Source organism: Amphibalanus amphitrite, unplaced genomic scaffold (genome assembly GCF_019059575.1).
Source record: "Amphibalanus amphitrite isolate SeventyFive unplaced genomic scaffold, NRLGWU_Aamphi_draft 000912F_arrow, whole genome shotgun sequence".
Lineage (NCBI taxonomy): Eukaryota > Metazoa > Arthropoda > Thecostraca > Balanomorpha > Balanidae > Amphibalanus > Amphibalanus amphitrite.
Window position 1 is genome coordinate 247,073 of NW_024882406.1, and position 27,788 is coordinate 274,860.

General features: G+C 48.2%; 1 protein-coding gene across 1 annotated transcript in view; it reads left to right on the plus strand.

Moving 5' to 3' along the window:
- The first annotated feature begins 1,640 nt into the window (after positions 1-1,640).
- LOC122367986 (bifunctional 3'-phosphoadenosine 5'-phosphosulfate synthase-like) overlaps positions 1,641-27,788 on the plus strand; it is a 45,562-nt gene continuing 19,414 nt past the window's right edge. Inside the window, 2 exon segments of the mRNA XM_043341565.1 lie at positions 1,641-1,816; positions 2,285-2,445. Of these exon segments, the coding sequence (XP_043197500.1) occupies positions 2,359-2,445 (87 nt within the window). The 5' untranslated portion in view covers positions 1,641-1,816; positions 2,285-2,358.

Consider the following 27,788-nt stretch of genomic DNA (forward strand, 5'->3'; position numbering starts at 1 on the left):
AAACAAGTTATTCATAGACGGCGACGCAGTGTGAAATGCGTGCTAATAAATTCCAGAAAACGCAGTTTTGCACGTGTTCATCTAAAACGCAGCACCGGAGACGACCAGAGCCGAGACTGGCTATGCACTGAGCCGACAACGCAGCTGTGATGCCTATAAACGACGGAAAAGTCGATAAAACGACCGGACAAACAAGCCAACTTGTGTTACCTAAAAATGTGGCATGTGGCGTGCCAACATGGCGTACTCTAAGTAATAGCCGGTAACACTTGGCATGGCCGGAGAAAAATCCAACATGTCCTGAGCCAGTGCAATTGAGAGGCCTTTATGCTACTGTCTCATGCCAGAAAACGCAGCATTTAATGCGTCAGGCTGCCCTGTGTGCCGGAGACAACCGGAACTTTACTACTAATAGAATAATATTGCCAAGTGACGCGTACTTCTGCTCATTTCGTTAGAGAAAAAAGCAAACCATAGATGCACGGGGCACGCGTTAAGCGAGCCCTGTACCTGCCCTGTACTGAGGCAGCAATGCATAATGAGTCGTGTTACCCAAGGCTACTTTGTGTTACCAGAGTTTTATTATTTTTTTTTTCATTTTGCAAAACGCCCGGAGACGACCGAGGTTGAGGCAAGCGATGCACTGAGACGCCAATGCAGCGGTGGAAAAGCTCATATGTACTAATCCATCGCAAAATTTTCATGCCAGGATGCTGTAATAGCTGTAGTGATGTAGCTGTAAGTTATTTGTCCATCACTCACTTATGTATCTGCGTCCGAATCTGGTCAATGCGAATCGCCCCATGCGGGAGAGAGGTCAGTAGGTCAATGCCCCGGGGGCCCAGTGGGCAGGTCGGCCGGACTAGTGTCCGGGCCGCGCCGGCCAGGCACCAGACGCCGATAAATGCCCCGAGGCATGAGCAGCTGATGCGGCTGGCGACCGTCCACGGCACAGACGGGAAAGGAAACCGGTAGGCGGGGACGGAATTAGACCGTCCCATGCAGCTCAAAACTCAGCGAGAAGTTAGTTTTGCTTGATTGGTGCTACCTATAGGTACTTAGGTAATTTACAAACGAGCCTCCTAAAATGCGAAAATCATGCTGCTAGACCGGAGGTTGACGAGGGCCGAGAATATTGCGCGCACAGCACAGACTGTCAAGCTCGCACGTAACGCGAAACATTAAGATGTCATCAGCGATGAGACCAGTCAGACTTGGAAAGTCCAAGCAAAGAATCTAGATGCAATATCTGCTGATCGGCAATGCGGCCGCAAAGGTATCGACATAGTTATCACTAATGCGATCTCCAAGACACCTCACCTCCAGTGCTGTCAAGCAGCAGCAGTGTCGAAAAAACACGACACGTCACGAAAAGCAGGAAGCGCCGGGCTCAGCCCACGGCTCAGTGGCTGACTGCTCTCGGCGGCGCTGCGAGCGCGAATGACCCGGGCTCGGGTCATGCGGACCTGACGAGCGGGCGGTATGACGCAATCACATGGGCGGCGCTCGCCCTCACCGCGGAGAAAAAACATTATCAGTTGACTTATAATGTTACATTTTTTAATTTGGAAGATAATACGTTGGTGCTATTCTGGCGCGGCTGCTACAAAATCCAACGGGGCAAAATACGTGTGTTGAATGTGTTTGGCGTTGGATTGGCGCCTCTAGTTAGGGTTGGACGCAAGAGCCAAGTTGCTACGCGCCCTAACCCACAACAACACAACAACAACAACAGCCTCTAGTTAGGATCCGAAGTTATTGCTAGGACATCTGTCTTGTTGCAAGATAAGGAGACTCTCAAGCTAGTCACACTTTGGTAAGTTGAAGTAGTCTCCCTGCTAAATGGTATGTTTTGAGTGATTCTGAATGGATTGGGATTGATTCACGGAAACATGGATTTGTTCTCATCCTAGGGATCAGGATGTGGATTTGAGCCAGCTTTGTTAAAGGTACTGTGCTAATAGCAGTTTGCTTTATTCTGTAACCATTACCTCTCACTGATCCCCCTATTTGAAGAATATGGTGCTGACTACGAACCTACTACTCAACCGGCAGCATCATGTTAATTAGGTACCTAATTGTAATGGATTTTTTGCCGTCAGGTAGGTATTAAAATAAGTAATTATCAGCTTTTGAAAACTAAGCCTACCACATTGGCTTTTCTTATTTGGAAGTCCTTCGGCATGCTTTTATGATCAAGAAACCACCTACCTATGCATTGCATCACAACATCTTATCACTGGATCTCAGGGCAATAAATCAGCATTGATGTTGTATGTTGCAGGTGGCACTCACTAAACAAGTGCATCTTAATCACTTCTAATACTCATTCATCTAGTCACAACCAGCTGGCAAGCCATGCCGCAACAGCCTATCCAGGGGCAATCGGAGCATCCTGTGGAGGATGGCACAGAACCGAGGAACAAGAAGGCAAAACTGGCTCAGGTGAGTTCAGGGAATGTCAGTACTTTGTTTATATGCATAAATTTTTGCCATCAAGCAAACAATGGGACAGTACTTTCTGCTTACTCTTGTTGGTAGATGGCTATTATTTTGTTAGACGTGAAGAGGAAATGCAACATTGTAAGCAGTTGACCATAACAGATATGACTAGAATGATAAAGCCTAGCATGATGATATGAACCTGTTCGTAGGGCGAGGTGGTTTATGTGGGGCATTGGGCACTTGGGAGTGAGCCTGGGATCTTCATTGTTGCCGACAGCTGGCGCCATCTGTCCTAGTTTGTCCTGTTGGACGATAGATGTCAGGCCTATAGCTCGTTCGGGCACCAGTCCTGTTCCCGTGCATACCGTCGTCTGTGGATTGGTTTTCCTGTGAGTGATGTCTCCGCAATACCGTGGCATCTCAGAGGGTCAGCGCAGAGCGCTATAGTTATATTTTATTTGTCGTCGATGAGTGTCTATACTTCTGTCCGAGTGAGGAAAAGGCTAAAATATGAGATTCACTATAGAACTTGTTCGTACTGTGCGCAGGTGCACGTACGCAATGGTGAAACTGTTGACTGTAAGTCAGCGACCGCTCTCCGCGTGTGCTACGTTTCGGTTTCTAATCGAATCTAGAATCATTGTTTGGCTTTCTGTTTCTTCAAACATTTTGCTCCACGCAGCTGGAGGCTACGTGGATATCAGTTTCAAATTTCTTCAGGAAGCTCTGCTACTCACATATATTTCCACCTGCGCGATGACTTCATGTTAGGCTGAGCGAAGTCGGCAGCGAAAGCAGGTCCTGCCGCTTTCACCAAGCCGCACACATTGCGATTGATCTTGCTGTCATCAGTCATTGTCTTTGTTTCGTTAGGCTTCTTTTTCATGTTGGGCATCAAATCAAATGTTGATAGTATTTCGTTCTGGAACCATATATTTCCAACCATATTGATATATGGAATTTAAAGCAATATTTTGATTTAGTATTTCTGCCTGTCTAATCTCAATCTCCCACGGTGCAGACACGGTTTCGCTCAGAAAGGGAGGGAGGGGGAGGGGGCGTGTCTGGCTCACTGACTCGCCTCTCAGGCGCACTTTCGGTCGTTTTCTCAACAGGATAAACAATATGTGTCGGAGACGGCACGCACATTGAAGAATACTGCTTTTTACACGCCAAATGTGGCTGAATGAATGCTTTTTTAGGAAAGGTCAGCAGCATGGGCTTAGGGCATGAATAGCTTGCAGTTGTGTTCATTTAGAGCAAGACGAGGTATTTAAAAACGAAGCATGAATGATACAAGAGTTCCTCTGTGTTCCTCCACATATTGCTTACAGCTATTGACCATGGACCTGAGAAGTCTGGTAACGCTGATTTGCAAGACGCTGGTTGTCAAGGCCAAGGGTACGGTAGTTGCCAAGCTGCGGATTCGGTGTGGTGGTGCGCGCCGCTAGATACAGTCTGCTGGGTGTATGTGATCAACGAACGCGTCCCAGTCATCCTGGAGTTGGTTTGCGGTTAGGTATATAATTTCACTACTTAAATTCTGATGATAACTTGTTGATGGTACTGCTAAATGAAGGGTCAACTGATGAAATAATATCTTGTCACATTCACTCAAACCATAGACGGTAACGGATCCGGGATTAAAGACTCGTTATCCACGAGGAACCCCTGCGTCTACGTCTCCTCTAACGCACTAGCCGCCTTGCCAGTGGTTTCCCGTGCCACTTCCTCCTGCGGCCTGCCCAAGTGCGCACTACTGTCGCCCGCTCAGTGGCTGTCAGATCCAATGACAGCATCTGACAGACCCGATATGGCCGTTCCGCGTCGGACGTCGGTGGGGGGGGGGGGGGGATTGGTGAGGAGGTGGGCGGGGACGGATAGGACGGGAAGTCGCCGGTCGCAGGGTGCGGGATTTGTGGTGGCGTTTCTCGGGCGAGCTCTGAATGAATGAGTGGCGATGGATAGCGCAGACAGGCGCCATTAAATTGCAAGCATTATCATTATATTGGCGACTGAATTAAACCATTTTTTATGAAGTTGCATGACCTTGGCCACTTTATCTCTATTCATATAATTTACGTTCTGCGTGGTAATGTTGGTAACGTTAGTGGAATCTCATCAGTGCTGGCTTAATTGTATCTGCCGTTCGGCGTTCTGCACCGTTTTATCACGTCCCATTGCTAACCCACGGCACCTATCCTGAACAAAATCCTACCCTGACGCACCCTGGACTTGTCACGCCCCTGGGACTCAACATCGCCTGACCTGACCTGACATGACCTGACCTGACATGACTCGACCCGACCCGATCTGACAGTGACCTGTGCTATCCGTCCGCCAGTCTCCGCTATCTCGATGAAACCAGATCGAACTAGCTGGAACTGGATATTACCGGAATCTTTCTGCCACCAATGACTTCTCCTTCAACTGATGCGATTATTACCAAATACTCCGGGATGACTGTCATGCTTGTTGACCAGAGTTGTAGCAATTTTTGTGTCTCATTCAATGGCTTCCTTATTATGTATATTCGCTTCAGCTGGTTCGGACTTAGGGACTTAGGAACTTGCTTAGGTTCGGACTTATCATCATTTTGCACTTGTTTCCAGTTTACACCGACTGAATTTCAGCCAGTGCTGTTGACGTTGACTCCAAACCGTACCTTTGTGACATGACTTGGGCTTGCGGCCCAGCGGCTCATCTGGCTTTTTTAACAATGACTCAGCACTTTTGAGCGCTGGCCATGAGCTGTCGGGCGCTCGCCGCCTGATTGGTAGCTCGAGTGTGTGTGTACTGTGGTCAATGGCGACCCTGAAGTCGTTAAGAGTGTTGGGGGGGGGGGGGGTCCTACAGCGAGATCACGCTGACTTGCCGTTTGAATGAGAGGGTACGGGGGGGGGGGGGCGGGATACGGGAGACGTCTGAAGACGTCTGAAGAAGGGAGTTAGTTGTAGGGATGTGGAGACGTCTGAGGTGGTTTGTTGGGGATGCCGTCTCAAGGTGACTTTTGTGATGCTTGCGGCGAGTTTCAAGGTTGTTGTGTGACCTTGGAGGCTCTTAAGTTGTATTCGCATTCGCTCATGGATGTTTTGAGTCGAAATGAATATTCATGGAAAAATGACCAATGCAGCTTATAACTAGTTGAAAAAACGTGTTTCTATGCATCCAAAGGATGCGTTTTTATCAGAATCGCATCCTGTAATATCCTCGTTCCGCTTCACCACAGCTGTCAACTTAACTCTTCACTCTTAAGCAGGGTTGGTGGTGTGCATATCCGACCAATCATCGTTACGGGCAAAAGGCAGTGCAAGTAAGACTCACCTTTATACACTTGTAATGACAAACTGCATTACCAATGCTAAAGACTGATCGGACTCAACAGCAGATTGCAACTTGGATAACGCCCGTAAGAAATACGAGAACAGCTTACAGAGCATGATATGGTATGAAACTTTTCTAGGTGTTCTGTTTATTATTCTTACAGACATCACGCTGTGAAAATAAAACTCCCACAAAACTCCTGAGGATAAATAAACGAAAAGGAACGCCGAGTCCGGAGTCAGTCAGATCTCTCTGGACCCAATCTCACTGAAAGGTTGTCTTGGATTCACGGCATTTGACGTCAAAATTTATATCAGTGAGAAGAAACTTATATTTCTGCCATGCAAATTACATATTGTTACATTTATTTTGAACAATGCGCTTACGTGAATACCTGCTAATCAATTAGTATTTTTTCACGCAGTTAGCAGTCATTGCTACCAAATTAGTTCCACATTACTTCCATGACTGCCTACATGGCCTCTAGCTCTACATACAATAGCGTCAGTCGACTCAGTCGTATCATTCCCGTTACCTTCCCGTTGTTTTCGAGAGACTCGCTAGCTGCTCTGGCGGTACTCTGCGACCGAATCTGATCATTGATCGGGTCTCGGTCGCTGGGGACGACCTGAGGGGGGGTCTCGAGGGGGGGGGCACTCAACAAGTCGGCAGGCCGGCCGGCTATGGCCGGGAAATGGAAATCGGCGGTGGTCCATCACTGGCGATGGCTCCGCGGTCGAGGTCCGTGGTGCGCTAAAGAAAAATGACCGGTTATGAGATACGAGGTGGAGATATTGGGTTGGGTGGGACTTAAGAGGTGAAAAAAATTGGATGGGGCGGGATGTGATGGTTAGTGGCCATTGGGATGGTCTTGATTTTGACCGTGACTTTGACCGTGACGGACCTTGACTGACCTTGACCTGGGCCTTGGGTTTGGCCTTGAGCTTGATCGTGACCGTGACTGCGTTATTACTTAGTGGAGCGGTGGAATACCGACAATATTATTAGCAATGTGCCGTACATCGCTCTGTCCTGTGGTTGTTACGGCATCTTGAAAGAACGCTGGTTGCGTGTGCCAAGGCACCACCGCTACCAACACTGCCACTGGAGCCTGTCTGACGCCCTTGGTCGCCCATTAGTTCTACGATTTCGCAGTGCTGATTCACTCCCTCGACGCTCAGTCTGTATCCTGCGTGCGGGCGCTATTCTACGCCAATTTTCCTCTCCCGGGCTTTGCAGCTGGGCTCGCAGTATGACCCAATTCTATCACACTTCCGGATTTTTTTCTTCGTTTGATTCACTGCCAAGATTCGACCTACATATATCAGGTGGGAAGTACCCTGGTTGAAATAACTACCACACTGCCCCGTTGCCGGTCACACCCAATGTCTCTTCCCACCCCAGCCCCGCTCCGCCTCCAGCGTACTCCACCTCTCTACTCTAGCGTATTACTGGAGTCCCCACCCCCACCCCCCGTCCCTGCCCTCCATTCGCTCTCCGACTCTACTCCAGCGTATTACTGGAGCTCCCACCCCCACCCCCACCCACTCCTCCGAATCTCTACTCCAGCATTGTATTGGAGTCGCCTCCCCGCCCCACCCCCTTCATCCGCTCTCCGCCGACTCTATACTCCAGCGTCTTACTGGAGTCCCCACCCCCGCCCCACTCCCACTCCCACCCCGCCCCGCCTCTCGAGTCGACTCCAGCGGCGCACTGGAGCCAGTGCCGCCGCCGCCACACCCCCGTCCCCGCCTCTCGACTCCAGCGGCGCACTGAGGAGCCAGTGCCGCCGCCGCCCAGCCGTCACTCTCCGGCTGGATTGGGCCGAGGCCGGACGGTCGACGGTGTGTGCGCCCGGAGGGTGTGTTTGAGACTGGTGGTTGGTGGTTAATTTGAGCAGGAAGGAAGATCAGAGAAGCAAGGATGGGATTTGGAAAGGTAGGAGAACTTGGGGTGTGTGTTTTTCCTGGTATGTAGGGGTACTCGGCTCGTGAATGGTGGTTTCAGAACGTCGTGTCAGTTCCGGGGTACTTGTGAGGCTATGGAGCTGTGCTTATTCTGGAAGACATGATTGTTCAATTTAAGCTGGTATCAATCGAGAGTCAATCGAAACCATACTGTCTGAAACCATTTTGTCTGGCTCATACTGTCAAGTGTCCAGGATGTGAGCTTACTGCCGCTGGTGTGTATACATGTAGACAGGAGCTGAGTCTCGTCTCAGCACATGACCTCGCTCAGCGTACACATTATTCAGTCGAAGAACTGTTTATCGGAACGCAGAATGTTATTCAAACTTGACCTCAACCCGCCCGGCTTTGGTTAGTCTTCTCGAACCTAGCTGCGTCGGACGATAGAAAATCTAAACGTCAGGCGCCGTCATGGTTTTACCGCGCGGCGGCTGGAATCGGTGGTGAGCATTATTTTCTTGAAGCAAAGCCTCTCGACCACATGATTCGACATGGCTTCTGAACACAGCTGAGTGCTTAAGCTCAGCAGTCACCTTGGCTTTGTCTTTAGCGACTCACGCTGTGCTCGCCTGGGAGAACCCATATCTCCGGTGAGATCATTTATCTGTGTCATGGGTTCCAGTTGAGTGTGTCAGCACTTCCAGTTCCTATTTCTTATCGTATCCCCAAGGTAAATCGCCCCATTTGCCTTGTCACGACCCTACACAAGACACCCGGTCTGGCTTCAAGGTCTGTTCTGTCACGCTGTTCTCAGTTCTCAGTCAGCCGTCGCCGCTCCCACCGTGTCTCATTTCCGGCGACCACGCCCCTTCTATCCCTGCCACGCCCCCTTCTGACCTTACCACGCCCCCTTCTGATCCTACCACGCCCCCTCCACCGGCCGGACTGACGTTGTAACGCTGACTGGGCTGACTAGAAACCGCCTGGACTGTGGACTTTAGAGGTCCCCGTGTGGAGACCCGCTTATGTATACGTACCTATGTGTGGTATGAACCCGATGACATTTAGGGTGGGAATTTTGTGCCGCCTGAATGCTGACGTGCTGAGAAAATGAACTGACAGTCGGTGCGTGCTGGGGTATGTGACTTTGGTGACAGTGTATTGCAAGGTCAGCAAAAGGAGGCTCAGCTTCCAATAGCTTGTCATATGGTGTATTGATGAGTTGGCAGGTGGTTCGGTCTGATCTATAACTCGTATTCACTCACAACAGAAGGCGACCGTAGACATCTGTTAACAACGCTTGAGTGCTCTGTCTGCCTTTAGAATTATGAACTTGCCATGCACTGTTCCCTAGCCGCTGTCAGAAAGGCAGCATTGTCATCCTCTCTCTCTCTCTCTCTCTCTCTCTCTCTCTCTCTCTCTCTCTCTCTCTCTCTCTCTCTCTCTCTCTCTCTCTCTCTCTCTCTCTCTCTCTCTCTCTCTCTCTCTCTCTCTCTCTCTCTCTCTCTCTCTCTCTCTCTCTCTCTCTCTCTCTCTCTCTCCTCCCTTCCTCCCTCTTGGTACTCGCGTTGACACACTTCTCTCCACTTCTGGACCGACAGACAGAGCAGCGAGCCGATCCGGTGTGGCTTCGACTGTTACTGCATCGTTGACGGTTAGCAGCTGTGCTTCCGTCTAGTTTCCTGTGGGGGTAACGGTGACTGCTGCGGTGAAAATTGTGGCTGTGGCTGGGGCGATATGACTGTGGCTTAGACGGTGATTGACTGACGGTGTTCACTGTGGGCCTGCCTGTTGATTGTGACTGTGACTTTGGCTGTGACTGTAGAGTGTGGCTGTGGCGGTCACTGACTGTGACCGTGGTGATGACTGTGGTTTTGGCTGTTAACTATAATGTCTGTGACGGTGCCCGTCATGCCTCCTTTACACGTGTCTTGCCCTGTCTCCATTACTTTCATTGTTTCTGAGGTAACTGTGGGCTATGTAACTGAAGCCGTCTCTGTAACTCCACGGCTCACAGTTCTCACTCCGGCCCGGTTCCTGTGATTGCGAGCTCCCTGTGACTGTCCCCGCCCCTGTGGCTCTACCTGTGACTCCGGAGCTTACAGCTGTCGCTCTCCTCCGTTCCTGTGGCTGTGACTCTTCCTGTGGCTGCAGGAAGAGTCGCAATATGTCATGCAGCAGGTGCACCGTAAAACCATAATAAACAGAGTTGGGATATTTACCTTGTTGGGCGTGGTGTGAGAGGTTTCATGCACACAAATTTGTTAGTCTTCTCTACATAGTTCTACCAATTGCTTAGGGTGTATTTGAGTTGTTGAGAGGAGCCTTACGCTCTGACAATATTTTGTTTGGTCTTGTATTACAACCTGAAAAGTGTAAAACGATTGTCGAAAGCACAGATAAGTAGTCAAGGAAAACTTAACTGTTTCGTCTCTCGTGCATTTGGGCACGAAACCATAAGACTGGCTGGTGTCTACCCAGCGCACCAAGGTCGCGAATATGTCCCAGAATGCCGTTTCTTGCTATGTCAGACCCCCAGACTTGCGCACAGCTGCGAGGTAAAATATCGATCAACCGTCTCTTATGTCTCCGCTTTTTTTTTTTCTTCCGTCACATACGGCACATATGCCAACAGTGCGATTTGAAGCCGTTTGTGCTGACGGCGGCGTTACGTGCGGAAAGAGTGACACAGTTGACATGGGCGGACTATATTTGTAGGTGGATCGAGTGTAGAGGACCGCGACGCGGCCTTCGTCAAAGGAGGAGTCGCCGCTGACTGTCATAGGCTCTGGCGCACGCGTGTGGTGCGGCCCGTTGAATTCGACGGGAGGGGTATGTTTTTATCTATAGAGGTGTGGCGAAGGTTGTCGAGTTTCCAATTAACGCACCAGGTTGTACGTTTTTTTATATAAATGCTAGTACAGACGGTTTTAGCAAGTGTTTCAAGCAGCATCAATATTATAAAGCCATTGTCCGAACTTCGAAGGCGTGTGTTATGGTGCGTTCGTCTCACTGATGCCATGGATTATTTGCGACTACGCCAGGTATCTGTTGCCTCGCTATTGCCCGCCAAGGCATTAGGATATGAACAGATCCTAGACTCTTAAATGATCACAGTCGTGATCTGCGGATCATATGTCTAAACATTCCCAAAAATAAACTCTGCTCTTCCACCATTGTCTCGATTGATGATGCATTACCGCCATTCAGTTAAATTTGATTTTGACCTGCCTCAAAAGACGTGTGAAATTATTTAGACCTTAGAACACAGCCACGCATTTGGCGCAATATTGTATCACTTTTCCCTGCTAGTATGGAGACTTCACGACGGTTTATAGTCATGTCTGTATAGCAGTAGAATCAAAGTTTATTGTTATGTGAGTGGCCTGGACTGACCGTTTAATGGAAGCAGTGCCTGTGTTGATGTCCCGTTGACGGCTGCGGTGGCGCGGTGTCGGCCGCCCTGCGGCTGACCGGTGGACGGTGCCGCTGTATAGTACCGTTACCGTCCGAGCGGCACAGCTGTGCAGGGGGCGCTGACCGAGCGACCACGCTGACCCAGTCCGGGACTTTGTGACCCAGACCGGATCGGGTCGGGGAGAGAGCTAAACACAGACTGGTGGACCCAGACTGGGACTCAAACAGACTGGGACAAAAACACAGATCGGGTAGGGTCGGACCGGGACCAAATCGGAGTCAGGACTGGGACCCAAGCATAGTCCGGGGCGGGGTCATACTGAGACCCCAACACAGTATGGACTGGGACCCAAACACAAAACGACAGGCGGGGTCAGACTGGGACCCGTGCACAGAACGACAGAGCTGACCCAGTCTGGGACTTGACAGACTTGGAGGACGGCGCCGAGACTGAGGCTGGAACTTAGACCGCAACAGACCCAAGGCTCAGACTTTGTGACTGACAGATTGTCAGGCTTTGTGATCTGCACGTAGTCATGTGAATCAAACCGCCCACCCTTTGGGAGCAATTTGTCACATTTTGACCATTTTGTATTCTTCATGCGTTGGCTGGGGTGATGACGCTGTATTGTCTGCGCCTATCAAACTTGTTTGTTGCAACGGCAACTTTTCTGCATGCTGAATTGGCTCTGGCTCGTCAGATTGACAATTCAATCATCCGAAGTTGTCCCGTGACCTGCGTATTTCCAATTTAATTTTCTCGGGACCGATGTTTTGCTGCCAGGACTGTCTGCTGACAAGGTTCTTGTCGTGCCGAGTGTCGTGGGGACACCCCGAGTGATATTGCTCACTCACTGGTCACTACTCAGTACTCAGTGGTCTTTCTCTGGATATGGAATCCTTCGGATGCGGCAGGTCGCCTGAATCAATCTTGGTGAAACGTTCTTGTCAGGTGCGATCTGGCTGATTTACTCTGTGCTACTTTGGTCATGTCTGGTCCGATCTTGTCTAGTTTCTTTTGGTGTTGTGTTGGGTCATCTGGTGTTACCTGGTCTTGTCTAGTTTATTATTTTCTTATTCTGATTTGGACCGATCTTTCTTGACCTGACTTTTACCTGAGCTCTGACTGTTAGTGTGGGTGCCTCACCATGCGTCCACTATGCTGGAGTAGTCTGAAAGCTCGGTTAGTGGTATAAAAGGTCGTGTCTGGCCGTGGCTGAAGCTGACATGCCACATTGCCACGGTACCGGCTTAAGTCGTCACAAAGCGGTACTGAGAACCCATCGTGGTTACGCCTTTGGCTTGTGGCGTGCTGAAAAGCTCTGTTCAGTGCGGCTGTGGGGTGGCAATATTTCGTATTTGGCTTCACTTGGCTAGGGATGGTATGGTTTTGCGCTTGGTGGTCACCTTACGAATATCGTTTGCCTGATATTAAAGGGACAGTATCATCGAAAAAAATCCATGTATGGAGCTGATTTTTTTTTTTTACTAGCATTTCTTATTTTTCTGAATCAGAAAACATAGTTTGAGGACCGAACTCGGTGAAAAATATTGCAACCACATTTCATTTTCATGATTCATTTTCATGAGCGAACCACCACTATACAAGCATGGCCGCCAGTTTGGAAGCATGCAAAATTACTACAGAACTGGCGCAGATAATACATTATTGACGCTACGCTTACGCGCTCGTTCTTCTGATTGAGTTGTCCTTAGGGAGAGGTAGCCTTAGGTATTGCCTATAAAAATATAACGTGACAATTGGAGGGAGTGACAATTGGACGTGACAATTGACAATGGGAGAAAATATCACGTGACAATCACGTGATAAACGTCATACATTGGAGGGAGATTGTGATTCAAGCTGGAGGAATTCCTTTGTTGAGCCGCTAGAATCCGAAGGAAACAGCGGAAATTGCCTACGACTATTTAATGAATTTAACGGTGATGAACAAGTGCGAAAAACGTTTTGGCTTTATAAAATTTGATGAAATGACCAGGGTAAAAGTTTTATTACTGGCGGTCAATTCAAAACGGCGCAAACATTTTAACAGTGAAGATAGTGAAGCACGATTCAAAGTGTGGTACACCTTTCGTACTTTGAGCGGCGATAGCGGGATAACGGTGTGGAGCTTCGAGGATCGGTCTTCAGTTCCCGGACCAGAAAGGTGGGGCCTATGCAATGTCAAATTTCATAAAAATGGTGATACTGTCCCTTTAAACTCGAGACAATACATATGGGATTGCATGCATTTCTGTCACCTGTTGTGTTTTCTAAATCCGCTTCATTGACAGCCGTGTGTGCTGCCAAACCGACTCCCTGTCTAGTCATATCCTGTTGATATTGCGGTCTGTGTCCTTACCTGCTATGATAGGCAACCACGAAGTTCTGTACGATTACCGTTCTTGTTGGGGGTGAATATATCTAATCATGCGCTTCACAGGAATGTGAACTGTACTGTACTTCAGTTGAATCTTTCTTATGATTGATTTTAACTATCTATGAAGAATGAAAGAATGAATGAATGAATGAATGAATGAATATATGAATGAATTGCATCAGTGACCGTAAACATATCAAGCGACCGTGAATGGTCATCAGACAGCTCGGATGTTTGCTGGAGTATAGGTACGGATATTTCATTACCTATCTTATCATTTGCCGGAGTTCCATTTGGAGGCCCAGAATGGGCTAAGGCGCCCAGTAGCTGCCGATTAAAGATGAATGGCTGAAAGTTTGGTCTTACTTTGAATGCCAATACAACCGAGTCATCTCAGGGCGTCAAACGTTCAATGCACAATGCACATGCATTGTAATACCAAAGTTCGCTCGTAGTTCTTCATTGAATACTCGCTAAAACAAAACCATTTCCACACCTAACCTAGCCGGACCTTTCAGTCACTCGGTCACCTCCACATTACCACCACCCTCCCCCCACTCCACCCCCAATCAGTCATCGTTGATTTGATTTCACGGATGCGTCTCGCCGTCTCCGTGCGTTCTGTTGTCATTAGGGGGTGGGCGAACAGCCATGTAGTCACGATCGCTGGAGATCAATTGGTTTCGTTAGTGTCTGACCCGGTGTTGATTGCGTTTGCTTCGTTTATTCGTACATGTAGATGGAGGGCTGTGCCCTGAACAGTGAATGTTGTCTGAGGTCGATGACGAATCTGTGAGGAGTGATTAAATGATCGTGGCTAAACGTAACTGGTTGATCGGCGCACACCCACGAGCCACCAGGACATGCTTCCTTTATAGTTGGGCAGTTCAGTCCGTATCTCTGTCTTTCTCACGGTTATCAAATTAATGATACCTTCACCTGATTTTTATGTCTTTCGAAGATTCATTGTTGCATGGTTTACTGGCTGCCTGTACATATCAATGCTATAAGAAAGCACACCAGATACAACCAGCTAAAGGTTGAGTGGACGCCCTTGAAGTATGGCCTCCTCACCCTTCATAATGTGAATTTTAGTGGACCCATGAGTCGCCATGCCTATCAGCCTCACTGCACGCTCTATCCAGTGACGTCAAACTAACCGGTCACCTTATGTAACTGATCTGATGTAACTCCTGCCGAATATGGTAGGTATATCGCAGCTTTATCGTTGAATGGGACAGGCTGTGGGCCGATACAGTGTGACGAAGCACTCTTTCAGAGTTTAGAGACTCCTGTGGGTGACATGTTTAGGTCGGGGTGGGTGGGTACTGAATTTGGGCTGTGTTGTGGGAAGCGAAATGGTCCAAAGAATCAGGAGTCTCAAGCTTTTTCACTTTCGATCATCACATCACATAGCCTCACCTAATTCGCCTGACTTCATACACTTCTGGTGTTAGGTGTTTTAGTCGTGATTTGTACTTGGCTGACACAAGGCTGTCCTCATAATTGGAAGCATGAAAGCGGCAGCGGTTAGCCAGCTGCTGCGGTTCACCTGGCATTTAAAGTGGGCGGTGTAATTGTAGCTCAAGTTACCTTCACAGTCCATAACATAGATGGTAGGCCTCCCAGCCCTCGCTCCTTCGCCCCAGCTGTTGCAGGCCGTGTCAGTATGCCATAACTGTTGAGCTGATCACATAGCGTTAAAGAGGTGCAAATTGTCTGCCCCCGTGGTGCAGGTGCATATAATCATCTGCAAATAAGCGGCGTACATTTATGATTTATTTCACTTTTGTTGGCTTTAAATGGTCATGCACTGCAATGGAAACTACCTCGCCCAATCACATCATCGCATCGTGTATTCATATTGCGTCGTTTTTGTGCTGGTGTTGATATGGATTCATGCTGATGTTTTGCATCTCGGCCATAAACTTTGCATGCGGCAGCGTGCGTGCTAGTGAGCAGCTTCGCTCCCGGGGCTGCATAGCCGCATACCTGATGAAGGGCGCTGAACCGACCGGTCCGGGGTGCGAACGGGATCGGGGGAGGGGTGAGTGGGGCACTGGGTGACGCTGGAATGGTCGGGGATGCTGGAATGGCTCCTCTGAGGGTCTCAGCGTGACGGAAATGGGTGGGGATGGGTCCTCAATCCTCATGATTGGGGTTGGGGGATTCGAAAGTAATGAAGGTGATATAGATATGCGTTATTGATTTTTCTGCGTGAGAACTGAAAAGTGAGATGTCAATTTTCATGAGACGTCCCGTCTCATGAAATCTCCCGTCTCATTCTTATTTCTGAAAGACATCTTTCGCTTATCTAAGACAGTATGCCATCAGGGCTAGTTAGGTACAGGCACTCAGCTGTAAAATCGCAAGTAATGTATCACAACCTTGCCGAGAAGGGCATACAGTCCAAGTATCTATTACTGTATCTCGAGAGCTGGCGACGGCGGCTAGTAACAGTCCAATTCGGTGACCCGGCGCTCCTTCCTCTTTGGGAACTTCCTTCCCATACCCACAAGAGTATGGGACCTCCGCTCCTTTCGATAACAATGAGATAATGGTTGATATGATGAAGAAAATGCAAGGTATCCTCTATTCGTCACAGGTTTCCGGGTTATCATTGTGGTTTATCATAGCAACGCATCATAGCATGCGCGAGTCATGTGTGATGTGATCCCTACAGTCAAGACTTAACCGTGTGGCTCAACGGTATGTGCTGGGTACGAACACGCGCTCTGTGGGTATGGGCGTGAGGTCAATTAGTTAATACATAGGGTTTGTCCGTGTAAATTATGATTGCTTTTGATGATAGCTTGGACATTTTTATAGCTTTTCATGTAAAGCATGGATAGTTGGCAGACGCCCCACCTGACCCATTAGAAGACAGGTTGGGTGCGTCGGGCTCGGCGGCGTATCGTCGGCCAGGCAGGGTCGGGGGCAATCTAGGCAGGGAGGGCTGGCTGGGCCGGGTCGAAGCGCAACAGGTCCGCCCGTCAGAGTAACCACCTGTTGCTGTGGTGACGGTCCGCTCATGGTTCAACGGCGAGTGGAATCGATGCGCCTCCATGGGGGGGGGGGGGTGACTGGTGAGGTCTTTTGTTAGCAGAACGATGTGGTGAACTCCTATGTGGCACCTATGCAAAAGCAGGTGAGGGATGATTATATCTGGCTTTGTATGGCGAGTTCAAGCAGTCATATAGTTTCCAAGTGAATGGGTTTTGAATAAGCAGTACCGATTCGTGCGTTTATTCTAAGGGAAATGAGGATATCGGAAGCCGGAAACTGAACGGAGATCATGTAACCGTCTATGATCTCTAAACCTTCATCATTAATCTAATGAATAGCACGAGAAGCAGTCGATTCAAAAGTTTCTCTTTTATCATTAGCTTCAGAAATAGCATAGGAAAGCAGTCGGCTCCAAATAGCGCTCTTCATGATTGCCGTAACGAGCAGCACCAGGAAGCAGTCGACTCCATCTTGTGCCAGTCCTCCGACGTTCCCGGCGCCCCCCGGGGGTCCATTCCGTCTGGGTTACGGTCAATGGGATCTGACCGGATGACCGGTGACGATCGATCGCCGGCGGGCCTCTGATCAGTGCCCCAAGGGCTCGCGCCTCGCTTGGATAGGTTGGAGTCTGAGCTCAGTGTGAGCTCTCTTCTTGGTGCTCCAAGGGGCCCGTTTGGTTAGATGGGAGTCCCGAGTGTGGGCCAAGGCTCGGCCGGTTAGATCGGAGTCTTTGGGCGAGTGTGGGCTCTCCTGTGAATTGTGATCAGTGATATGAGGCTCGCCTGGTTACATCGGAGTCGCGCTGGACTGCAATGTGGACCCTGGCCTCTGATTAGTGCCCCATGGCTCGCTTGGTTAGGTCGCAGTTTCTTTGCTGACTTTGAGGGCGCTAGGATAAATCTGAGGTAGCTGGACTGGGTCGAAACCTGTCTAATTAATGTTTGTTCTGATATATGATTGGTTGGATCTAAAGATCCCTGATTCTTACGCTGAAACTCTGGCCTTGATTCAATGCTTTCAATATTTCGATTCTTGTTCTGAATCTTGGGTGGGTTATATCGCTTCTAAAAGCTCACATTCTTTCGAAGTTTTTACTTTTTAAGTTCTTTAAATGTCAAAGTCCGTTGTTTCGAAAGTCAGCTGCGTTAGTCAGCTGCGTTACCTTGACTTGGTGAATTGAGATTTGCTCTGGGGGTAGCGGCGGTTATGGCTCCAGCCGTCCTGCCCGGCGCCGTCGGGTCTGGAGATGTTTTAAAGTGTCGACCAACTGTCACGCTCGGTGCCCTGGTGTGTGGGGATGGGTCAGCTTGAGCTTGGACACATCCGGTTCATGATCATACTTGAGTTGTTGGGATGTGGTGGGCTTCAGGCCGAATGAGTTCGGTTTAAAATGAGGCTCGAGACTCTGCCGCATAATTCAGGAACTGCTTTTTAGGAGATTTCTCTCGCTTCTTAGCAGCTAAACATTTCGCCCAACCTCAAACCACCGCTATATCTAATTCAAGAGCCGAGAGTGACCTACCCGTGTCCAGCTAAGGGTCAATTTTGCTGAAAGCTCTGGGTTGTCGAGTCAGCAACCTATGCGGTCAGGGTCTCCGCTTCTAAGCCGATGGTGCCAGTATTGTTAGAAGGTTGTTCTTGGTTACTCACCAGCTCAACAGATTCGCTTCAATGCCATCATTGGTTGGTCTTCGCTCCGATTTGCCTCTCCAATCAACGGCTATTCATTTTTTCCTGGTAGGCATCATACGAGGGAAAAGTATCCAGGGTAAAGACTGCCGCATTCATTTGCACGCTGCATTCATCTCGGCTTTTAGAAAACACGTTTTTATATCTGTGTTTTCTTCTACATAACACAGTCTGCTGATGCTCTGCTTTGCCCGATATTTCTAACTATGTAGCCATCATGATCAACATAATGATGTAGGCCTATTACTTGTTGATCCTTTTCCTTCTGCCTGTGATAGTTTCACCCCGCCCACACCCCATCCCAGTTCGTGACATCTGAAGGTCCCCCTGTCACTAGCGTCCGCCTCTGTCCGACCATGGTTCACGGTGCAGGTGACCTCGTGACATTTGGGGCGGTGGTGCACATTTATGGGTAGTGGTGGTGTGTTAATCGACGTATCAGCCAGAGATTCGTAGGTGTAGTGGTGAAGGTACGGTTATATGCGTGTAATCTCGTGGGGTGTTTTGGTGTCCAAGTCTAGAAGTGGGTAAGTCTCATGTTTTCTAAGTAACAAATTACGCTCTTAGATGTCTTAGAGTGATACAGAACAATATAATCACGAAACACTCTGCACTGCTCCTTATCCTCGCATTCGCCTTCAGAGTACGAAACATTTTTCTTCGCTCAAAATTCATTTTATGCATTTCCTGATTGCTGAGACCTGACTGGTGAGGGGCTCTCTGGATTCTCGCATCCCCGTTGGTGCTTCATACTCCTCTGTAGGAACTCGGGGAGCACGTTTCGCTGTAGTCACCCCGTCCCGCCACTCTGGGGGTCTTTGACGGCTGATTGCCATCATACGACCCAGGTCGGCCGCTGTGGGGTGCTCCCCTGTGGGCGTTCAGAATCGAAAGGTCGAACGTGATTGCCGACCGGCCGTGCTCAGTCCAGACTTCACATGAGTCTATAGGCTAGGTGTTGGTCGTTGTAAGATGATGTAGATGACATACGAATAGCACATGCTGGATAGCCTTCTCTATTTAAACTGGGTTATCTTGCCTGTTATCTGTATGCACTGCTTCTGTTTCCTCCTGGTGTCTTTCGTGTACCTATTATTGTCCGTTGTCCGTGTATAGAACCGTCATTGTCCACCGCAGTAACAATGTGTGCTTGATTTTAGGCACTTTGTGTGACTACGCCTTCGCTGCATGAACGGAGCATTATGTCTGTCGCTGGAAGATATATGAGTAGATATCTGTCCATGTAAATACCATTTTTGTCTGCTCCATGGCTGTAAGTTGAAACATCAAATTCGTTGGCGCTGTCTCATTGCTTGTTTAGCAGCGTGCCTCCTGCTTCCTTGTCGCTTTCACCCTACTCCGCTTCATCCAACTTACACGACCTTGGCTTCATCTACCTTTTCATTCTCCCTCCCTACCCGCCAAGCCCCATCCCTCCCCTGTCCTTCGCCCGTTCCTCCCCCGCCCCGTACCTGTTTCCGCCCTTTCCATCCCCTGCAGGCTGCACCTGTCACTTGTCACCCACCCACCTGTCACTCGTCACACGGACCCGTCACACCGTCACACGGACCCGTCACACTATCACACCGACCCGTCACACTGTCACATTCAGAGAGCTGTCACACGCCGCGACGTGGCTCTGTGACGCGGCCACGTGACGTGGCCTAGTCGCGCGGTGTGATGTTCGTATTGTTTCTGAATGGTAGCAGGCTGTGTCTTTAGGAGCGGCCGGGCCGTTGAACCATGTTCCGTTGGACTAACCATTTAGTGTTTTCTGAATAAGGCTTGATCTTGATGGAAACAGATTACCATGCGATCAAATTGCTCATAAGCCCTAATGATATAACTAATTAAATGGCTAATTAATGGTCATGACAGTCACGGTAGAGGAGCTCTTGAGGTGAATGCCATTGCCATCTCTAGGAATAGGTATCATTCTCGTTTGAATATTACATGCACATGCCCTCAAATGGAATATAGTTATAGGATGTGAAGCTTATGTGTGCAATGTGGCATGTGCATTGTGCATAGCATAGCCAAGTCATGTCATATCTGCACCCTATCCAAAAGAAATAAAAAACCTTCTATTCATAAATGAGCTTGTCTATTTTAAGTGATAGGATACCCGGTGCCGTTAAAGGCATCTATTTGCCGCATTTAGCTACATGCCTATAATAAAGTGACTATCTGGCCAGTTTTAGACCGTCTATATCGGGTACATTCGTAATTATGTGTACAGATTGGCGCGATATAAATACCTTGGCTACCCAGTGTTTCATTTTTCAGCCTTTTTGGTGGCAAATCACACCTAAATAGGGAAAATATTTTCATCCCTAAAATATGAATGACCGACTTTACTTCATCTCTGAAAAGAGTTTCATGTATTCCCAACAGCCAGTTCACTTGTCACTTGACAGTTGATGCACCCACATCCTTTTGTTCCACACCCTGTCAAGATCCTGACATGAAATCCTGGTTTATCAGTTAGCATAAAAACTGGCATTACACCATTTTACAAAAATACTGCAGTTATTTTCCTTCTTTTTTCTCATCCTAGGATTTTTTTTCTTCATCGGCACACCCAACCAATATCCAATTTTAGAACACTGTGGCTACCTAACAACACCTATCCTGGAAATTGGATGGTGAATGGTGATGCTGTGTTAATATCGCTTAGGATCGAAGTGAGCAAGCATGAAGCGTTGCAAGTGAAGCGTTGTTACGGGCCAGCGCGAAACGTTGTAGACCGAGATTTCGTGACTTCTTATTAGAATGCAACCTAGAACTCTTTTCTTTTGTGAACTGAACCGTGAGTCGTGTCTCCTGTCGTTCAGTCTGTCGTGAATTGCGTGATATCACGTAAAGTCGTGCTGCTTTTACCCAATTGTGATACACAGACGCACTTCGTAACAGCTGACTATTGCAATGTGACAGTAACAGTGACAGCGTAACTGTGACAGTACAGTGTCACACTAGACATGACAGCACGCATTCCGTGACGTGTCCAATGTCCATACCATTTCAATGTGTCCACACCATTCCTTACAGTAACGTCTCCACCGTATACCACAGCGTCGCCCTTCGGCGGGCGGTCAGATAATAGGCAGATTGAGCGTGTCACTGTACCGCCACCTGCCCTCCCCCCTCCCGCCGAGTGGGGGGGGGGGGGGCGATAGCGGCTCACTCCCGCCCGTCACGGCGAGGCTCGACCGTCGCCTGTCGCCACCGGTGTGGGCTCGCGAGCGGAGGTGTGTGTGGTGGTGCTGTCCCGTGGGTGTGTGAGAGGTCGAGGAGCGAGGGAGGCGAGTGAGCCATGCCGCCGGTCAAGAACGGACGACGTGGGGTGAGTGATAGGCGACCGGCTGCTATGTGGGTGTGGTGTTTTAGTTTTTGTTGTGTGTGTGCGCGTTACACTCAGTTGGTTCGGATGACAGGTGGTGATAATTGGGTTCTTCAAGTCTTTTTTATCTCTGATGTTTTTGGAGGTTATGCCGCTTTTTGTTCCCTTCAAAGGTCCATTGTAATGTTCTAGCTATGTTCCCATATTTGCAATCATGCCACAAAATCTGCTGAAACCATTCATGGGCATCGTACCATAAGTGAAGTGCTTTTGGACTAAGGCGACCCACTGCTAGCATACGTGACGGGCGATTGTCTGTGGTTTATCATCGAATCAACTGTCGATGTTTTTGCTGCGGCTAATCGCTGCAAGTGTGCCATGAGTCGTAAATGAACCGTTAGACGGAACGTCTGACCCAAGTCTGGTTTAAGATAGTGCAGCTGATGCATGCTACCGGAGGCCTAAGCGGTCTAACTTCTGGTCTGTGGTTTTCGACAGGTTAGATATTCCTAAAGCCATTAGCATCGTGTATAATTTCTTGGATTGTATGTTATGATCAGGAGTTGTTCTTGGAAGATTGTGTGCCACCCTTTTAATTCATTCTGCATTCCGGATTGTTATTGCTCCCAGGTTGTAATCTATTCCGTAACCCATATTAGTTTTAAAGTTTCATGCACCCATTGCATTTTACTCCATTCATGTTCGGAGTATTCTACCTCCCACAACATTAAGCTGACCTAAGTGCTGAATTATAATGCCTTGCGAGTAGTTAGCCTTGGTGCAGCGTTTACAAATTCATTACCGTCGGCTCATTGAAGAGTGCATGAATTATGAATGAGTGTGCGCGATGTAAGTTAAGGACCGCGTGCGTCCTTAACATGGCAGCATAATTTCGTTCCACGTTAGCTGATTGCGCTGGCGAGCCTAGCAATGCGACCATTTGACTGTTTGACTCTAACTGACTGTTACGCTGTCAGACTGTTAAAGACTCTGGCTGACTTAGATTGACTATCAGACTATTGGATAACACTGTCCAGACTGTTGACTCTGTCAGACTGTCTGTCTGTTAGACTGTCAGACCTGTCAGACTGTTGGACAACACTGTGCAGACTGCTAGTAGAGCGACTGGCAGTTATCAGAAGCTGAGCGGGCATTGTGTCCAACTTTTCCTTTCCTGGAGTTCCCGGGAGCTGCATTGACAACTCCTGCAGGGCAGACCTGCCTGAAGAGCCGGGCCTCGGAACTTTGAGTTGAACTCTGAGACGCCACGGTCCAGTTGAGTAGGTCGTGCTGAGTTTTGACGGCAGATAGTGGTTTAGTTTACCTTTCCCCTAACTCAGCTCCTAGCTTCGAGAGAAATATCCAGGAGCTGTTGTTTTACGTTAGATATTGCTGACTCGGGAAGACGTTGGTTTTTAGAGTCTTTAAAATCGTTTTAACCCTCGCCGGCCGAGGGGGGGGGGCGGGTGCCGCCCCCCATAGGGTTTTTTCGCGATAGCTCCGAACACGCCGGCGGTAGAGAGCTGAAACTTGGCATACCTGACCTTTGATCCAAGCCGCATATTTTGACTCCAACCGCATTTTTGGGTCAGGTCAGGTCACTGACCTATGACGTCATAAGTGAACCTCTGCACGGTCTTCAGATGTCGCAACTTCGCAACGCCCTCACTGCCAGAGGAGATGTCACAGAGAAATGAAACTTGCAGGATCTAGTATCCATTATGAGTCTCACAACTTGTATATCTCGGATTTTTCCTAAAGGTCATATGAGGTCAGGTCATTTTCGTGACCTCACCATTATAAGTCAATGGGGAAAAATCCAAACTGCTATTCTGGCGCCGGGAACGATCTCCAACTATCTCAAGCACACAGAATCGTGATTTGATGCACTCCTTGCAAGGTTAGACGCGTCACTTTTGCAATGTTGACCTTTCGTGACGTCATTTATGACGTCATCAAGGTCATATTAGTTTTTCGTCAATAACTCTTGATCAAATTAAGCTAGCGAGCCGGGAAAGCCACCAATGGACTCAGGAAGACCTGCCGAATCGAATGATATGCGACATGACCCCTTTCGACCAACTTCGTGACCTTAGGGTGCTGACCTGACCTTGACCTGAGGTCAACACCCCAAGTTGACCTGACCCGAACAAAAAGTATATCATTCGACGCGCCTGAGCGAGGCGAACACGATGCTGCCAAAATCGCGGCTCTGCGGCCATTTTCCGCGAAGTTATTCACCAAAAACTGAACCGTACCTTTGGGCACTTGACCTGACCTCAGAGGTCACCGGTTGACCTAGGATCTTAAAATCGGGTACCAATCTCTGCGTCTCGTAACGGCGCACACGCTCGTTTTTTCCGCGACGCGCTAGCTCCACCAGGGGCGAAACGGCGAGGGGGGGTCGTACCCGCCCCCCCCCCCCCCTCGGCCGGGGCGTATGTAGAAAACCAATAGGTCCGGCGAGGGTTAAGGCAACGCACACGTGCCCATTTTACGCGACATCAATCAATTATTGTCACTGCTGCCTTATAAGGTTCATGCGTGTTGCATTCAATCCGCTCGCGACTCATTGTATTGCCGTTCATTTTACTCCGCTCATATCTTCTTTTTAACCTAGTGGTATATTTTATGGACATTTTTCCTCATCATTGCTCGCCTCTCTTTCGTGGCCCCTTTCCTGAAAGCGTTTTTTCCTGGTCGCGTGTCAGCTTGAGGCCACGCGACAAACTTTTCCTTATGATTCACTGCGCCTGTACGCGACACTGTAAACCACTTCCTCATCAATATAATCTGTGGAGGTGTGTGTAGTACTCATAGAGACTCATAGATACACTCAAAATGCACAGTATTCAAAACCTGCCTCCCCTCCCCCTCATCACAACTTCTATAAAACTTACCCCAATACGGTAATAAACCCATTGTGTTTGGAGGCGAAAGGTTTGTGGGGAAAAGTCCACATCGTAGCAAACATGGACAGGACTAGGGCACCGGGTCAAGATGTCCTCTCAAGTGCCCAAAGCAGCGTCCCTCAGCGTCTGGCCGTCTCGCTGATGGGTACTTGTCGTCAAGGACAGGAGTTTACTTGCTGATAGCCACCATGGACATTGGACACATAGCGTCGTACCTAATCGAGGACGCGTGAGGCCCGGCTATGTGAAAAAAAAAATGGGACTGAAACGCAGCAAGCGAGGCGGGTAGAGATTTGTACGATTTTTCACGGTGACGTACAATTCGCAATGGTGGAAATATAGTTAATGTGGTGGAAACTGTCGGCCTACCGGTATCTCGCCGATTTGTTGTGAGTCCGACGCTTCGGCCGATTTTCCTCTTGAGTGGTTTTGAAACGAATGTTGCGAGTAGTTTCTCGGTCAATGTACTGGGCTGGTGAGCACTGAGCATTGGTGAATTGAAGGTGGTGTCTTGCGTCTTTGCTGGCCCGCTCCGTTTTGCGCAAGTTTGTTCTTCGGACATGCGTTTCGCTAGCAGCCTTCCGCATGTCTCAGATGTACTTTTTTTTTTGCTATCGTTCCCTGACAGCTAAAAAAGTTGTAACAATCTCTTCGTATATTCGTTTTTCTCAAGCCATTAACACGAATGAGAAATTCAGTAGTTTTTTTTTCTTATCCGTAGCTTTAATAAGGCAGAGGCCTCCAATGCCATCTACATTTCTGTTAGTCGTTTCGACAGGCTAGAACACACGCTATCGGCTTGCTGAACTTAGCTTTTGGTACGGCAGATCATGGTGGTCCCAAACAGCAGTGTTCAAAATCAGTGCCTATGACAGTATCCTCACTACGTTGTTCAATCCTCGAGAAACCAACCTGATCAGGTACCCGAGAACATCAGGACACGATCTGAATGGTGACATGACCTGTCCACGTATCGGGTGGGTGGGGACAAGTGGGGAGGGGAGGGGGTTGATTGACGCCACCTGTGGCTAGATGGAGGTAGGGGGGCGGGGGGCGGGGGGGGGGGGGGTCAACCGCACTAGGTTATTGGGGATACGTGTCTGGCTCATGGCTGAGTGCAATGGAGTGTTTGTGTAGGTCTACGCTTTCTTCTGTGTGCTCGGATGGGATGAAACATTTTCCCCCTTGTATCTTATTGACTTGACCCGGCGTTTCAAAGATAGAAGAAGCATGTCTGTGTTAGATCCATTATCTACTTGAAATAGCCTTGGACGCTTTGGTAATTGTCATTGAGCGAATTCACATGGTGCAAAATAGCTATGAAACTCAGCGTTAATGGGCTTGTTCCGTATGATGTCTTACCCGCATGAACGAATCCAGTGACCTTGTGAATAGCATCGCTAGCGTGTAATGTGTGGTTCCTTGATAACCGACAAGCCTAACTATGTAACGAAGCCGCGAACTAGTGCCTGCCGTGTGGTGCATGGTTGAAAGAGCGGGTTGAATTCGTGCTCTAAATATAGCTCCTGCAAGGTTTGCCTGGCGTAAACAGTTCGATCTCTTGGTCGGGGATCCTGGCTCTATTGAAGCTCGTCTGGTACGTTGTGTAGTGTGGGGGACTCGGAAAGGGTCATAGGGTAAAGTCATGAATCATGATGCTCAGGAGCTTTATAAGCGTAAACAGCAGTGCAAATACCCTGTCAATTGTTTTAACTGGGACTCTCAGTGGCTGAAAAAAAAACTAAGCCAGATATACCTGCTTATAAAAATCCCAACTATAAGGTGTTATCCAAAATTATCACAACGCCTCTGCACGTCCTGGTTAGTAATGCTGGAATCTCTACACCATTTTCGATGCATTTTAAGACAGATGAAGTCCAATTTAAAACAGTTGATTTCTGAATTAAAACAATTGACAGGCGGGTTAAAACACGTGACATTCAGCTTAAAACAACTGACATGCGATTTAAAATAAATGAAAAGCAAGTTAATATAAATGACATGCAATTTAATCATACAAATATAGGTACGTAAAGCTATGTTAAATAATCATGTTTTGCTGCAAATTAAAAAAAAAAATGTTGTGTTCGACTACATGATTATTTGTAGGGAGAAAATTGAAAGACGCCTCTGCCTCTTTTGGACGAAAGTCACTCTAAACACTTTCAAACACCGAATTACAAGTAACGTTGACAGTTGACCCAATGAACATAAAAATACATAGCACCCGTGACCCTTGTTTATGCCCATGAGGTCATGTCAGGTCACGAAGGGTATCTAGCAGGTTTTAGCAAATAACTTTGGATAGAGGAATGTTAGAGCGATGAAAACGCCTTAGATTTGTTAAGCTCCACGATACGGATCCGCTGATACGCAGCATGACCCTTTCCGGTCAGGTCAAAACCTTGGCCTGAGGTTTTTTTCTTCAATTTGACCTTTCAAGGTCAAATTATAGTTCATTCGATGCGTGTTGACGAGAGGAACACGATGCAGGTAAAGTTTAGCTCGTGCAAGGCTTGAGTCAAAAGTTAGTGCAAAAAAAAACTGTCCGCAAAAATCGTCCATTTTGGCAGTTTTTGCCACCTGCAGGCTAGAACGTTGACGTTAGATCAAATATGCAGGGAGAAATATTCCAAGAGAGCGTTAAGTGGGCTATCAAATGCGCTTTTCCTCGGCGCTGTAGCTCTATTGGTTCCCGAGTTATGTGTCGGCTTCTAAAAATTGTTGACATTTGGCCTGAAAATCTGCAACATTTGGCCTTCAATGACCTCTGGTGACCTGACCTTGACCTGAGCAAAAAAGTGACTGAAGTAGTTCCGTCATTTTGTTTGTCACTCTTTCGCACAGTGCCTGCCGCGTATCGCTTCGAGCCCAGGAGCCGAGTTAGAAGGGGAAGGGTGTTCAAACACCCCCCCCCCCCCAGCAGGGCGTGGAAATCCAGGCCCCCCAGCGGGATGCGGGTTAAGAAGGAGAAGGACAGTGTTGAGTGTATGTAGTGTAGGATTCAATGTCTTCGTATGGAAGCTCTAACGCCAGTCATTTTGAATTTTTAATCCAATGAAGCATTGCTATGTTAAAGTTCTACGAACTGTCACAATTGCAAATATGTAGTCGAACACATTGTTATTTTTTTTGCACTAAAACGTAATTATTCAGCATAGTTTGAAGTAACTATAATTTTATGATTAAATTGCATGTCATTTATATTAATTTGCTTGTCATTTATTTTAAATAGCATGTCAGTTGTTTTAAGCTGAATGTCACGTGTTTTAACCCGCCTGTCAATTGTTTTAATTCAGAAATCAACTGTTTTAAATTGGACTTCATTTGTCTTAAAATGCATCGAAAATGGTGTATATGTATAGTC